General features: G+C 35.2%; 1 protein-coding gene across 3 annotated transcripts in view; it reads left to right on the forward strand.

Annotated features, from left to right (window-relative positions):
- The window catches only part of AKAP6 (A-kinase anchoring protein 6), a 208238-nt gene that overhangs the window by 162359 nt on the left and 28982 nt on the right, over nt 1–16897 (forward strand). For all 3 annotated transcript variants that reach the window (XM_058849044.1, XM_058849055.1, XM_058849064.1), the window contains exons 10-11: nt 4716–4862; nt 8223–8447. In XM_058849044.1, coding sequence (XP_058705027.1) covers nt 4716–4862; nt 8223–8447 — 372 coding nt within the window. The remainder of the gene's footprint in view (nt 1–4715; nt 4863–8222; nt 8448–16897) is intronic.

A 16897-nucleotide genomic window follows, 5' to 3' on the forward strand; every position in this document is an offset into this window, starting at 1 on the left:
GTTCTAGTGGTATTGACAACGTAAGAAATATAATCAAGCTTCTGGACAGTTTCTAAAATGTTTCACACTGACAGTACCAAAAAGGTAGAAGCATTAAGAGCTATTGTGAAGGGTAGGCTGGCCTCTAGCAGATTCCTTCACTTTGCTTGTATACAGCTGAGCTTTGGACCCTGGACTTTGGAATAAAAAGACTCTTTGTTCACCACTGAATGGCATTAGGCATGGGCTTCCTAAGGGGCCACCATGAAGCCTAGCATGAAGAGTGCAAACATTATCCAGAAAGCAAAATGAGAATGTGCATGAAGAGATGATGGACAAATATTGCTACATATGCATATATATATAGTGTGTATATATATATATATATATACATACTATACATATATATGTATATATCTATGTGTATATATATTTGTTACGTATTTGATGAATTTGCTTGCAGAATATTATTTACTCAATTTTATGCAATCAGTATATTTTACAAATGTGAGCCATTGCTGACTGTGTATGCACATGCCTTCACCGAGGGATATGTCTGTATTTATTGCTGTCTGCCACAGTCAAATCACCCCAAATGGCAAATTTTTAAAGTTTAGAATTTCAATGCAGGTAAAACTAAGGTTGCAGGTCACTCAGTTCCGATCTCAGTTGTATATCCTACAGTGCCATCTGACTGAAGATACTTTGTTAGCATGTGAATGATGGAATGCAGAACATTTACAAATAGCACACCCTTATTCCGGTAATGGAGAAAGTTCATTGGCTTAATTCTTCTGTACTTCGTAGCCATAGCTCCACTGTGTGTTCAGTATGTCTGGTCTCTTTTCACTATAACCAACAGAAGCACCATACAAAAGTCTTACAATGGATGTCTTAATCTCTCTGTGTGCTTTTAGAGCATTATTTTGAATTCCATCATGCAGGCTTTTTTTTTTTTTCTTTTCTCTTCTGAAGTTTTATTACAACAACAGAATTCCCAGGGAGCTTTAGGGACAAGGTTCGCATAATATTGCCCTAAAGTTTTACTCAAGGGGTGGAATCTGCTGATCTCCTGATCATCTTTTTGTGGTGTTTCTCTTTCTGAAAGATGCAGTGCGCAGTCTTACAGAGTTGTTAACTGTGTACAGATTTTTTTATTGTTTACCAGACAGTGCACATCTACGAACCTTTCATGATGATTTCTTTCTCTGACCTCTCAGTGACTAGGCATCTTGTTCCTTAACACTGAGGGAGGCTGAAAAATGCTTGAGTTGCTCAATGTGTGCCTTCTATACCAGTTTCAAAATGGCTTATTCTTCTGGTTTCCATGGTGACAATTAACACTGTTACAAGGCATTGTTCCAGTCTCCATTTGGACAGAATTTTCGGGTGTGATTTTTCACACAAAAAATGTTTTATATAATTTTTTTAGGAAAAAAAAAAAAAAAGAGAGAAAAAGCACAGTTTAGTATAAAGTGTCGAAAAATGTGTCTCAATCAGCCTGCCTGGATTTCTTAAAATGTTTTTATCAGGGGAAGTAAGGTTTTAACTTGCTTTGTTTTGGAATTCAACTTCTTTTGGCTTAAATATTTTTGCCAAACTTCTTCATGGATAAATGGTACTGCATTTATTTCAATTCTTTTCTTTGTCCTTTGGGAAGTATTGATCGTATTGAGAGAAGGAATAAAAGGCCAAATTCTTTAACTTACGTAACAATGTTTTGGATTTCTTTAGAGTGTCCTCGGGAACACAAAACCAGACATGCATGCACACAGCTAATCATGCTGTAAATATTTTGCAGTTTTTCCAGTACATTGCTGTTTGGTTTTTTTTTCCCCCCAGTTTATGTGGCAGGTGTTGTGGGAAATTAAATATTACCCATTTATTTATTATTGAGGTTATTGTGAGAAGCCTGTGATCTTAACTTCCTTAATCTCATTTTTGGCTATTAAACAGTAATCTATATCATAACATCCACAGACTGTCACAATAGAGCAGTCTTTGCTCACTTAAAGCCAAGGAAAGAATGAATCTTTAGATTAAATTATCTTCTCACCACAGGATTAAGTAGTCCTACCAGACTAGGGTTGTGCAGCACTGATAGAGCTGGTAGCTAATTTTCCATGCAACCGCTCAGAGTGTAGGTGTTTAATGGATTAAAAAATAGCATTAGCAGTAGCATCTCATGTTATCAGTTCTCAAACTGTACCTCCTGTACGTTAAGCTCTTTCCTTAAGTTAAAATACACAATGCATGTTAAATATCCAGGAGTGAAACAATACTGACTCTCAGTCATATACGAATACATCTGATAATCAACTGAAATCTCTCATCTTTTACTGTTACTGTATAATGCATTTTCTATCAATCAGCACTTTCATCATGCTTGTTTATACAGTAGATTACACGGCGACAAAGACAGCACGTACATAAAACCTAGCTTATTTAGTTTTTAATGTAATAACCTTTTATAACATCTGTCACACTATTTGGATTATGCAGCAGTGAATTATTTTATCTAGTCCAAAATGAAATGAAATGTCTTCAGTTTCTGTGTTAACAAGAGCACTGTAGTTATGAAACATGCAGTGTGTTTTATTTCATCATCAGCCCTGCACTGCCCAGGAACATCCCTAGCCCCAGTCCAGGCAGCAGCAGGTGCCAGCCTAGAGCAGGTGATGAGCAGTAAGTGGCTGTGCCTGCACCAGTGACACACAGCTAGAGGACTCCCTCAGTCTATTAATTCACTTGACAAAAGAAAGGGAGTCGCGCGTACTGGATTTCAGTGCCTAGCAAATTGGGCTCTGGATTCCCTTTGATATTACATGTACTTATGGAAATAATTATGCAAATCCTTTTCGGCTATATCATCTTTAAATAGACATCAGATTACATAAAGAAGATTGTAATCTCCTCCAGCAGCCATTCTAGCCGAGAAGGCAATAACACAGGACCAGGAATCGTACTTGTTGAACACATCAGTCAAATAAAATGGTGTTGCCTCTTGGTGGGTCCAGCCCTAGTGCCCAACCTGGTAGGTATTGCCTACAGTGGTACACATCTCAAACCTCAGCTACAGCACACCGAGTGTCAAAAGGCAAGTTCTTTATAAACAATTCCTTGGGCTTTACCATGCATATTCATGCAATTTTGGATACGCAGACACCTGATCAGTGTTCATTAATAATGAGAAATGGTTTAAATCACCTCATTTAAAACATTTGCTCTATGATCCACAAATGACTAATATTTGCTGAAGTTTACATAATACAAATGATGTGCATGTGTTGTGTAAATGAGAGATTAAAATATGAAACTAACAATATGCAAACATATGCATGGAAATGCTGAGAACCTGATAGCTGAAACAGTGATTTCACACCTTTATTATTTTCTTTAAGCTGTCTGCAATTGTATTTTTTCTTTGTTTTCCTACAGAGAATGCTCTTGGATCTGGCAAAGGCACCCATGTTTTAAACATTCATAATTCCAGTTTAATTTTTTTTATATTTAGCCCAGTTATTAACATTTTCAGTATGAGCTGCAATAGCAGTTTTTTTGTCTGAATTTGAAGCAAAGAAAACTTAATGTTTAGGAAGCAATTTTCTAATAGCTTTGCATAATTTATGTATGTCTTGTAAACACCTTTGCAAGTATATGTGCTGAACTCTTCTTTCAGTAAAAGGCACATTTTTGGCCATATCAGAAGTTCCATTTCAATGAATTTTTTCACACTTAATTAGCTTAACTATATGGAGGGTACATATATATGGATGCTTATGTGTTAATTTTATTTTTTTTTATTTACTGTACCAAGTATGAAAACATAATTAAACACTATAATAACTATATACTTAATAGAGAAGTCAGGTTTTTGGAGAATACAGTTTTAAGAAAAATATTTATTTTCCAATTTGTCTGTATATTAAAATACATTTTTATAGACTATGTAAATAATAGAGACCTAAATATTTAGAAAGTCCTATGACAGAATTTCTGAAAGAAGCTTCCAGTTTTATAATTGTTTTCTCTGGTTTTTTGTTTGTTTTTTTTAAACAATAAATAGCAGTGCACACAAATAGAAGGTATTTTCAACCTGAAGAAACTATTGGACTGCATTAACATTGTGGCTGTTCTCATATGTGGGCCAGTTCACTGTTCCTGTTGGTTGATGCAATAAAAATCAAGTAACTGGTATTGTGTTTTAGGGGAGCTATTTCTAATTGTTTTTCGAAGGTCAAACTCACATTTTCAGGCCCATGTGTGACACAGAAAACACAATGGGGGAGAGAATAAATAAACTCTAGAGGAAACATAAGCATGAAATTATTTCATTGGGTTTTTTTGTTTCATTTTGGTTTGTTTTCCATGAAGAACCTCAGCGTAACTTGCTAAAGTAGCATATTTTAAAAATAAGATACCACTAACCTGAATGAGGCAAGAGCAGACCAAGATTCAGATGGGAGATGGTTAGTGGGTATTATTGTACAAGTGAATATTGTGAGAGAGTGAACATTACTATGTGTAATCAATTGCTAACTGCCTGCATAGATGTGTCACCCAGAAGTCTATGTGCTTGGTACCCAAATCTCTTATGTTATGAGAAGTTTGTGCTTAAAAAAAATAAAATTAGAAAATATCAAATAGAGCACGGGCATAACCAAGTACAATTAAAGTTGATTTTTTTATGGAGAAAACTCTCTACAGCAACTAATACTATCTATTTCTTTTTTTAGAGATACAATGTAGAAATGTCAATCAGGCACCCAAAAAAGATGGAACTGCTTAGTAAGGTTGAAGCTCTGAAGAAAAGTGGTGTTTTACTACCAAACGATCTCCTTGAAAAAGTGGATTCAATTAATGAAAAATGGGAACTGCTTGGGGTATTTGCATTTTTATTACTGTTTGTGGGTTATGTGTACATTTTTGTGTGTTGAAGTACACTGTCTGTCTGATTTCTAATTTGGAGCACAAATATCTCTCTCTTTCAATCCACCACGTACATTTCAAACAAACTACTCATTCTATTATAAAAACTCCATAGCCTTTTCCTCTTCTGTTGATTTTTTTTATTCCATGCTTGTCTCCTGTCTGACTTTAATAATTTTAGTTCTTTAATACATAAAAAATGTAAGTAAAATATGCCATGTATTACGGGTATGCACCAAGTCAACTATAATGCAGTATATCTGATATACACTGACTGTCATGCTTGAGTGAATGTTAATAGAATTTATTCTGAAGGTACATGTTAGAGACATCTACTGTTTAACTATTTACTATACCTTTAAGATGAAAAGTGGGGTTGTCACTGCATATTTCAGGTCACACTGATGGCTCAAAAACAAATATACGGATTCAGTACGAATCTGCATACCTGAAGCTGAGAATACAGCCAGGATATGTTTCATGCTGTTGTATTCATCTCACTTTTGATAAAAGCCAAAAAAGTTTCATGTAATTCATTTCACGCTATGATGGGCTGGGTCTCAGCCAAAGAGTGAGATACAAGAATCTGGCAAAAAAAGCAATATAGAGATTCTGTTACCCAGAGACCGGTGATGGCACTGTGCAGGAGACACTATTGTCCTATTGTTGTAAAACAGCTGAGGGAGAGAGGTCAAACTATATATTTTTCCATCCACTTCTCTCCTTAATTGCCTTCACTTCAAATCAAGGGTAAGATAAATTTATAAATTACTTTAAATGATTAATTATAGATGTGTGATATTAGCAATACATTGCATAGTTTTGCATGCTATTATCCTAGTCCAAAAAGTATTTCTAATATTTTATGAGTAAGCTATACATGCAACCTGCCAACAGCATTTTAAATACTGAGCTGTGTCACTTAATGTTATGTGGTAATGCAATAGCCATTTCAGAGGGTGGGGCTTTTTTAGTTAAGTAGAGTTGCTTCTAAATGTGCAAATTGTCAGAAAATGTTAAAATTTGCCTTATGACCAGTGAGCTTATTACTTTAAATTTTAATCTGCAGCATCACCATAAGCATTTTCAACTTAATAAATTTACTGATTAAAAAAATATATACTAACCCAATCTTTTACATCTGATCATGACAACTTTTATTTTTAAAATAATTTCAGATGTAAGCCTTACATTTATGAATTTCAGGGTATTTAATCATCTTAATTCAGTGACACTGATTAAATCTGGTAGTATCTAAAACTATGAAATAAGATCATAGTTCTTAAAATCTAGGAAAACTGTCTTAAAAAAATTGGAAACCCTTTGCTTCTCAGTATGTTAAAATCAAAATATACTTCCAGATTAAGTTTTACCATTAATTTCAGCATTTACAGAAAAATAAAGTATAACTATTACAGTTTTTCTGCTAAATGCAGTTTCATGAATAATAAGCAGAGTTTGATAGAGTTTTGTTTAATTTAATAAAAACCTCTGCAGAAACTAACAGCACTAGACATACTGTTTTAATTGGCATGATTACATTTTAATTGGCATGAAAAAAATTAAAGACAAGGATTTTAACTTCTAACAATGGCAAAATAGAGGGATATGGTTTTTAATATTACTTTCATCTAAGGTGAACACTGTGGAATGGAAATACATTAGAATGAAATGTCAGTGGTGCGTACAGTTTAATCTGTGAAATTTTGTCCCCTGTGCTGAATATTACTCTGTCTCAATTGCATATTAAACAACCCTATCAAGGCAGGCATTGGCATCTGCTGTGCTGACACAAATTGTGAATTAAATGAAATTGATGTCCTCTGTCGTATATTTATGAAGACGGACCATTCTCTGAAGTATTCTGTTTATGAAGAATTTATGATTGCAAACTGTTCCAGAACAAAAAAGTGGCAATAAATTCTTTTTTGTGACCCTACCCTCCAAGGGCATTGATTTCACCTCCTGCTGCTACTTTTGTTGCAGCATAAAAACAATAGCTAGTGCTGGATTCCACTGAGGGTCTTCAAATTATCAATATTTGCACCATGAAAATAGAAGGGTGTTGCCAAGAAAGCATGTTTCTTCAGTTATGATCTCCTAAAGACGTGATTTACAGAATGCCACATAGCAGATTAATATCTGTTGCTCTAATTTTATTTTTGTTTTAAAGCTTATTTTTGGAAGCTAATTTCACTGTTATAAATTATATTCCAGTAACTTTCTACAGCATGCACTTTCAACAGACAGACATACTGGGTCACCTAAAACTGTATCTTCATGCTACAACAATTAACCATGACTAATTATCAGTTTAAAAGGTTATTGGATGTGAGTGTCAGTGTATATTCAATATTCTACAATCAGTAACACAGATCTAGTGCTTATAATAAGTGTCAGTCTGACAGCCTCTTATAGGTCAGATAAAATACTGCTTGGCATAGAAGAAGCAGGCATCTCTCTTGTGAAGTTAAAGGATTGCCTTTCAAAATACTGAAAAGGAAGGTAACTTTCTATCCCTGGCCTCTTCAGAATACTCATTAAGCACCCAGCGTCCACTATCAAAATGTTATTCAGTGATTCTGTTATTAGAAATACTACTTTGAAAAGCTGGAGTAAATTAGTTTCATTAGCAATAAGAGGCGAACGTTTATTCTGGTCCATTATCTTAAAGTGGATGCTTAACACAGAGAACTGAAATTCGAATTTGGTCGCCTAAAAAAGTGGCCTTATGTTCAGGAGCAGTGAGGATTTTTGCTGTCTGAATGAGTTCATCCATTTTTAAAAACAAACCAGCTGTTTTGTCACCTAACTGCCCCAGGGTTACATGTATGGGAATTGTAACCTAACAGTCATACCTCAAAAAAAATCTCAGTGTTTCTCCAAAAATTTAAATGGTACCCTGGATAGGAGTCTGGTGAACTCAGTGATTGTCATATTTTCTGTTGCTGCCTAGAAACCAGCAACTCTTACAGCCTAAGTGTCTAAAGCCGCAGACAAATTCTGTAGAGTAACTAGTTTACAAAGTTATGAAGCATTTTGTCTCCTCTGTCCCTAATTACTCTTATTAAACACTGATTTATAATCCTTCTAGCAAAGTCAGTGACCCAGAGAGAACAGCATAAGTGAGAAACAAGGGTATGAAAATTGAAATGTATTGAAACAAGGAAACAAAGAATGAAATTGGTTGATATTAGTCATAATTATTAAAAAAACCACATCTCTAGTCATTTATCAGATTCTTCTTGTTTCACATTAACCTATATATGTTTTGGTACATAATAATCTATGTTTTTTTTTATCTGATGCATTAGAAAACCCTAGGAGAGAAGATCCAAGACACAATGGTAGGGCACAGTGGGTTAGGTCCACGTGACCTGCTCTCGCCTGAAAGCGGCAGCCTGGTAAGGCAGCTGGAGGTCAGGATCAAAGAGCTGAAAGGGTGGCTGAGAGATACAGAGCTTTTCATCTTCAATTCCTGTCTGAGACAAGAAAATGAAGGAACAATGAATGCTGAGAAACAACTGCAATATTTTAAGGTAATAAAAAAACTATCATAGCTTTTGTAGAGAAACTCTTCTTTATGGTGGGATGAAATATTTATCTTATACATAACAAAATGCAATGTATGTATATATTTAATTATATATTTTCATCTTCATTTATGTGTTTGCTCATGTTTATTTTATTGAATCCTTACAATAATATTTATTTTTGAAATACTTTTTGCTAAAGGAGGCTTTAGAGGTCTAATTGCACCACGGTTGCAAAAGCAATAGTATTCTTTCCTTTGACTTCACTGTAAAATATAGAATCATAGAATGGTTTGGGTTGGAGGAGACCCTAAAGATGATCTATTTCCAACCCCCCTGAAATGGGGAGGGGCAAAAAAAAGCAGCTGAATTTTATCACAAAAGCTTCACTCTGAATTTCACTCTCTGCGTAAGGTAATTACGGTCTTGTGTGATCATCAGTTTAATAACCTATATCTCTGCACATATGAGTCAAGAACAGCCTATCTGAGGTAACAATTACAGTGAGCTAAATTTAGCATACATGAGAAAACATTCAAGGTTGTGGTGACTAGATACGTGGAAAAGACGTATACCCTACGAGATTTGCATTAATCTAGGCCACATCCTAAGCCTAAGCCTGAAGATTTATAGAAAGGATGGAAAAGATTGTAGCCACAATGCTTTATTCAGATGATAAGCTCTTTCAATCGCAGGCCAGTGTTCAGCTTTGCAGTCGACTTAGTGGAGGTTGCATGTTTTGTTCCATTCCCCACAAGTAATAGTAACATTCAGGAAAGAGGGCTAATTTAGCAAACACACCTGGTAGAACTGTGCCATTTTCTTCTGTTCATAGTTTCTAAATAAACCCTCATCCAAGTCATCATTACAGGTCGCTTTACTCTACAAGCGATCTTTGACCAAAGAATAAGAAAGGAATCACAAGTCATTGTAAGCTTTAGAGGTAAAGAGGTTTTTTCTCTTCTACTAGTACACCACGGTGTCTAGGACAACAGCACTGTCAAGGTGATGGACAATTTCTTAAATATGCATCTCAAAGAGTATGTTGCCAACACTTCTGAATGTACCTTTTTTTTTGTACAAGTGTTCAAGAAAACAACAGCAGAAATATTATTTTCTTCCCAGTTAGTCATTCCTTAACTCTTCATATTCTAATCATGATTATTAGTGAGAAGGGTGTGTCAGTGTAGATAAAGTCAGTGGTTTTCAGGCTCCTGAACTTGTCCATTTGAAAGCAATTTTAAGTTTTCTTATGACATCAATACTATTTTTTTAATGATTTGCAGTTTTCTGCTAATGGGGGAAAAAGGTCATGATGATTCTGTTTGATCTATCAGCAAACTTCAAAGCGAGCGATTAGGAAGGACTGTTGAAAGACCTGCAGAACTTCACAGCAATAGATGCATATTTTCCATAGGCAATGCTGGACATTTTTATTTCTGTAGATAATTATGGCATTTATTTAAATGCAGAACTATGTATTTTAAAATCTAATTTCAGGCAAGCTTTTTTTAAATCTAAATATATATATATATATATATATATACACACACACACACACACAGAGAAATACCATACCAATCTTACTTATTTTGTGCATAAATCTCTCAAATTAAATCTTTTTATACGTATATGACATGATATGCCAAAAGGTTAAACGTTAACCAAAAGGTTAGACGTTAAACAGCTACCATGATGCAGCCAGAGTACTTCCTTACTTGGTTGACTATCTATTAATTACACAAATAATACATTAATTATTTTCAAAATAGTAGCCATTAGAGTATAAAAAATAATTACCCATCATATATGGTGAGAGCACATCATTTTGTCATATATATTGAACCATCTTTGTCTCATTAAATCTGAAATCCACTATAAGTAAGTTTTCCATTCTTCACTGATCTCCTGGGGAAGTGTATAAAAGAGAAAATGGATATAATTAACAATACTGCAATGTATAATACATATATTTGAGAAAGAACATTTAGAACATTTTCAAAAACATTAGCTATGCCACTAGTAGAAAACCTGCTGGGGTTTAGTTTGACTTACTTTCCACTTAACTTAAGAATTTAACCTTATTACTGCTTTCACTGTGGTAAGTGAATCATTGTTTCTTAATGGAAATTTACTGTGATGCACCATCCCAATACACACAGCCACTGTACACAGGGAAACATTTTTAATAAAATAAACTCAACAATGCCGTTGATTTTCATTCCATAATGTTATGCTTTAAATTACACTTATGCCTTAGGAAAAACAGTTATTCCATTTTTTGAGGTGTTTTCCTTCCATTTTGAAATTGGAGGATGAATTGAATGTGTAGTTCATAGGCAGCTGGGACCCAAGATGAGAGTGATGTGGAGGAAGGAGTAGTTGTTAAATTCACTAGTAAGAAACTATTTCGACTTCTTAGGCTTTTTTATAGAGAATCATGCCATATAAATTTGAGCGCTCTTTTTATTAAACAATTGGCTACTGTATTATTTTCTTTTGGAACACTCCTCTGTAATAATAATACTTATAATTTCTATAGTACTGTCCAGTCAAGGAGCTCTACATACTGCACAAACATTACTGAACTAAGCCCCACTAAACATTTAAGGCAGGTATTGTTATCATCCCCTTTTTAGAAATGAGGGTAATAAAATACATAGAGATTAAACCGCTTTTCAAGGTTTTCACAGAAAGTCAAGTGTAGCCTAAGCACAGCTTCTGTTCAAGAAAGGAGAAAGAATGAGCACAAGATGCTGAGCTGTAAAGGGGGAAGCCCGGGTGTCTGACTCCTGTTATTTCTTCTGTTGCAACACAAAATGTAGACTGGACACAGGATGTAGAAGAAAATAATAATAATAAAAAAATACTTCAAATTCTTGAGCTCGTCATAGCTACAAACATATGTTTATTTTATTTATTCATGCTTTTTACTCCTTTTTAAGTCCCTTGAGTTCATGTTTTCTAGCTTTCCACAGAAAACCATGAGGGCAAGATCCAGGATCTTACTTTTTTAATGAAATATGAGATTCTCAGGTAAACACATAGTTCTAGCCCCTGAAATAGCAGATGTAATGAGACTGATAATTGGCACAACTGATTTCCTAGACTAACAATGCACAGCTATTTTGTGGGTCAGGAGAGATTTGGAGCTGTAAAGAATGAGAAGCAATAACAAAAAGAGTTTGCATTCTTTTATGAAAGTTTTACTAAGTTTCATTTGAGTAAGTTCTAGCCAGAAATTTATGTGCCTGTTAGCTTGTCAGTAGAAGTGGTCTGCCATGTTTCTTTTATGTGTCTGGGACTTCAAAAAGCATGTTTTTTTCTCTGTAAAGTGCCCTCCAAAAGCAGCAAGGGAGCCTAAATAATTAGTAATATATTTCTGTCACTTGCAATAAAACTTAAGACTTTAAGTGTTTTATATAGAGAAATGATCAGCCTCAAAAAGCTGTTTTGGCTTTGACTCACAGACCAGATACTCAAGAATAAGCTTAGATTTGTGAGTACCTGTCTGTCTCAGAATCCCTTCTCAATCATGTATGACTGGGAAAGCCTCTAGTGTTTTCAGTAGCAAGATTTATAAAGGAACCTGTTCTCTTTCTCCTCCAAACTTGGATGGGCAACAAGATTTTCCTCTTCAGAACAGGATTTTACCAGAGATTTTCAGCTAAATTGTGTTTGGCAAAAATAATGTTGCTTTTCATGTCATTTTCTGGACTGGTTTTATTTGACACAATAAGCAACATGCTATATAGAGTCATACCTGTCTCTTAAATCTTTATTTGTCTTTAACAAAAATAGTCCTGGTTTTCACCAGTACTGAAAGCTTGTGGTTTTCATTGACTTTAGTCAATATATCCATTAAAGAAATCAGACTACTTAATCATACAAAACATGCTGAAACATGATGAAAATTTCTTCTCATTTGAAATTTCTAAAAGTCAAGGGTTTATTGAATTCCACAGCTAGTATTATTTGTTGCCATTTCTGTTTGCCTTGTAAACAGTGTAAATTATGTGATGCTTGTAACTATTTCTAATAATTAGAGCCATTCAGAACTGTAAGTTTTCATCTTCCACTACATTTAGGACTTGAGCATACCCGATGATGTAGTGCCATTTTTAAACAAAAAGTATTTCTCAGCAGCATCTCTTATTTCTCCAGTGCCTAAGGCAGCTAAAGTTTCTTATTAAATAATGTAGGTTGCATTGGTAATTAATAGTCAATATGTTTTACAAAGTTTTTTTATATTTACTGAAAAGTTTGTAGAAGAGTCAGCACTGTACTTCATACAAAAAATCAGTTAAACGTACATCAGTCAAATAAAACACAACTGAGTTTGGGAGCATGTAAGATTATGGCCAAAATGAACTAAAACTATTAATGTTGAATAAAGGTTTGGAGATACAGAAATTAAAGAAAGTGCTTTTCTGCTAGAGGTGTCAGGAATTGCTTTCACCACTGCATTTTGGATCCTTTACAGTTTTTAGAATGATGTTTCTGGCAGAGCTGCAATCAAAGAATTACAGAATTTCAATATGCATGTAACAAAAGGATGCAAAACAGTCTCCCGCAGAAAGTCCAAAAGAAGTCAAGATGGATTTAATCCTTTTCACACCTCAATGATGACAAAAAAAAGGTTATAATAGTTTTAATAAATTTCTCAAAAGGAGTCCAAAAGAAGTGTGACTTCAGAGACCTAAAACTTTTCACCGATGAAGAATTGTTTACCCAAATTTTGTTTGGATTAAATTTTAGCAAACAGAAATGTGTACAGTACTAAATTGTACAAAACCAGGTAGGATTCCAAAGTTGGATGTAGCCGGATGCTTCTCACAAAGGTTTGAAGCAAATTCAGACTGAATTTCCATGACCTACCATCCCAAAGTCGCACTTCATTGGACCACTGAAATGGGAAGCCACATCTTTATAGTAAAGCAGCTTTACATACTTATTTTTTGGCCCCAATACAATACATGACTGTATCTCTAACTTGATTTAATATACTAAAATATCGGTGCACAATACTCTGTATATATGCAAATACACATAAACACAGAACACTTAGATATTTAATGTACCTCAGATTTTGACTTAATATACTTATTACTCACTGAAAAAAAGTTCACTTTGTGCTTCAACAAGCTCTCCCTATTTAAGGCAACACTGATATGACATAGAATTCCCATTCAAGAATAAATGCTCTGCTGAGATAACAGTTTTTATTCCATCATCTAATTTTGGCTGTGAATCCTGAACCTTAAATTCCCTGGTTCTTTTACATTGTTACTTACTTTCTGATTAATCAAAACATAAAAATTAATCTTAAATAATATCTACTTGTTTAAACCCTTTTCCCCCCGCAATTACTCCCTTTGCTGGGAGAAATAGACAGAAGAGCTCTGGACTAAGACTGGGATGTGGGATGGAGGTTTCTCTAGTAATATGAACAACTGAGATCAGCAGAGCTCAGATACAGCAATATACTGAATGCTTTGGTGGACAGAGAATAACCTAGTGGCTATTTTTAGGCTAAAAAATCATATTTTGATTACTTCTTGGGTCTATTTTATGTACTGTCCCCTTATTTCTGATATACCAAGAAGATTGCCTCATAAACAGCATGGGTTAAAACATGAATATGTTAAAACAGACTTGCTCCAGGGCACAGATCTTCTCTGAGTTTCTTTTCTAATAACTGGGGGAAAAGTACTTTTAGGATGTAATTAATCTATTCTGATTTAGGCATCCGAAACATCTAATATTTAGGCTATGGAGAAGAGGTGCCTCACCTGCTTCTAAATGACTAGCTCAGGCTCACATTCTCCATTAGTTCAGACAAATCCCAAATCATCAGGAGTATCATTAGGACAGAGGGACTTGGGGATGAGACAATTGCAATTCCAACTTAGAATGATTTACTGATATCTGTGAGGTTCTTCTACACTAATTACAGGTTTATTTCTTTTCCAGAAAGATTAAGCCCAAATTTCTCTTTCAGTCCTCCTGGATGTGCAGTAGGGTGCTCATTTGAACCATCTTGTTAACTGAAACTGGTGAGGAGGCAATTGAGCCCTTGTCCTTGTCTTTCTTACTGTATATATTTTTAATTCTCTTGTCATGGGTAAGCTTGAGAGACTTCAGATCTCACTCAATTTGAGAAACACAGAAGTCACTGGCTTACAGAGAAAACTGTTCCAAACTGGCCATTACAAAGTGAAGCTTGAAATTTCATAATGACAAAGGGCTTACAGTTCCTTTCCCAAGACTTTCATATCAATGACACCTACAAATTTTGAACTGTATTTCCCTGTCTCAGTCATATGTCTCAGCCTCCTGAAGAGCCATATGTGTAGAAGTAAAAAAAAATGGCTTCTTTTGAGAGAACATTCTGAGTTCTATCTCTTATTAGTTTCATTATGATTGAAGATATAATTGATTTTTTTTTCTTTCTAAATGACTCTGAAAATGAGACTGCTTATTGTTCTGCTATTGCCTTGAAGACCTATTTACTGCAAAACCAGAATCATTCTCTTCTGCTACTATCAACCTGGAAAAGGAAAATGAGAAGAAAGCAGATGATGACACAACATAAGGAGAATGAAATGTTTCCCCTAAAAATAAGCCAGGACAGACTTGCATTAATTTACAGAGAGGGTTGGTACTTTGGTTGGCCTCAAAGCTTTACCTTTGTTACTGATAACATGTAGAAAAAAAGCACAGCATGGACTGGGAATTTAAGACAGGCTAACAAAAACTCACTGCGCTGTCTCCATCAAGGTTCACTTTGTACTACTGCATGTGATTAGATGATTTATTTGATTGTCTATAACTGCCCCTTTGGAGTCATAGCATTGCATTTTCAGGTGCAAATCTATCCAATATTAGCGGATCATTGATTGAATAGTGTCTCTGGACCCATTAAATCCTACTAATGAGGTTTTTCTTTAATTGGTAGATCATTGACCTAGCAGACTGTTGCCTAATTTTGGTTTCAAACTGGACAGTTTTCCCAAGTTTTGTCTTTGTATGTAGATTAAAAGACCATCGTCCCAATAGGGAGTATTATCATGGACTGTATGAGTACCTTTACTTACACTGAAAATAATTTCATACTGCCAGGAAATCTATTGATTTTAGTAGAATTGTTTGCAGGGTAAAGTGTAATTTAGTATGAGTAAGAATATGAGTGTAAAAGAACAGGTCTTCAATATATATTCCATAGTGTTTATTGTAGTCCTTATCAGGTAAATTATGTATCACAAGTATGAGATGTCAGTCAGGAATGAGATTTTTAGACTGGTACCATACTTCTAGGGATGGGAGAGTGGCTTAGATTATGCTTACTGCATAAACTCAATGGGGAAAAAATAGTATGTGGATTTCTGTCCTTTGAAGGATGACTCTTTTAATGTTAGGCAAGAGCTACATTTCCTTGCCTCAGAAGAAAACTGAAGGCCTGGCCCCTAATCTGATGGATTTTCTGTGCATTTTATCAATGGCTGATGGTGCAATGTCATTCTTATGGAACCGTTTTTCCCTTTATCACATTGATGCTTATTTTCACGGATCATTTTTTGGTCACAATGGACCATTTGGTCACGTGGATATTTTGGTCACAATAAGAGCAAACTCATTATGTTCTAAGCATTAGTGAAGGCAGAAGTGAAGGCCTCTTTCATGGCCCCTTTGCTCCCACCCTGTCTATTTTTCTCACCCCAATGATATTGTCCAGGCAGTGGAAGAATGGCACTTGAAGGTGCAATAGTATGAGTAGCTCTGAGTCTCTAAGACCATCACAGACAAACAGTCACTGTGGCCACACATTTGGCTTTTGATAACCCATAGCTTTTTGACTGCCATGCACAGTTAATTTTGACCAAATCACCATCTTCTGTCCTTCCCTCTAATTCAAGCCTTCTTGTAGTCCTGGGACTAAACTGTGTATGTCAGTCATGTCCGTCTAACTTGTACAAGAGGCAAGTTAGCATTAATTTAAAACTTGACATATTTATAGAATCGTAGAATTGTAAATTTTGGAAAAGACCTCCAAGACCATCAAGTCCAACCTTTGACTGAATACCACCATGTGAACTAAACCATGGCACTAAGTTCCTTTCAGGAAGCTGTAGAGAAGGTAGTTGTAGAGACTGATACCCTGAGCCTCCTTTCCTTCAGGCTGATCAATTCCAGCTCCTTCAACCACTCCTCGTATGATCTGCCTTCCAGACCCCTCTGTTGCCCTTCTTTGGACATGCTCCAGCACCTCAATTTCTTTCTTGGAGTGAGGGGACCAGAACTGAATGCAGGAGTTGAGAGGCAGCTTTACCAGTGATGAGAGGGACATCTACTTCCCTAGTCAATGTGATCACTTGTCTTAATCTTACTTACAAAGTTAAGTACTGAGCTAGCTACCCTACATCTGAGAGGGATGACCCTACCTCACCACAATGCTG

Source organism: Poecile atricapillus, chromosome 1 (genome assembly GCF_030490865.1).
Source record: "Poecile atricapillus isolate bPoeAtr1 chromosome 1, bPoeAtr1.hap1, whole genome shotgun sequence".
NCBI classification, from domain to species: Eukaryota; Metazoa; Chordata; class Aves; order Passeriformes; family Paridae; genus Poecile; species Poecile atricapillus.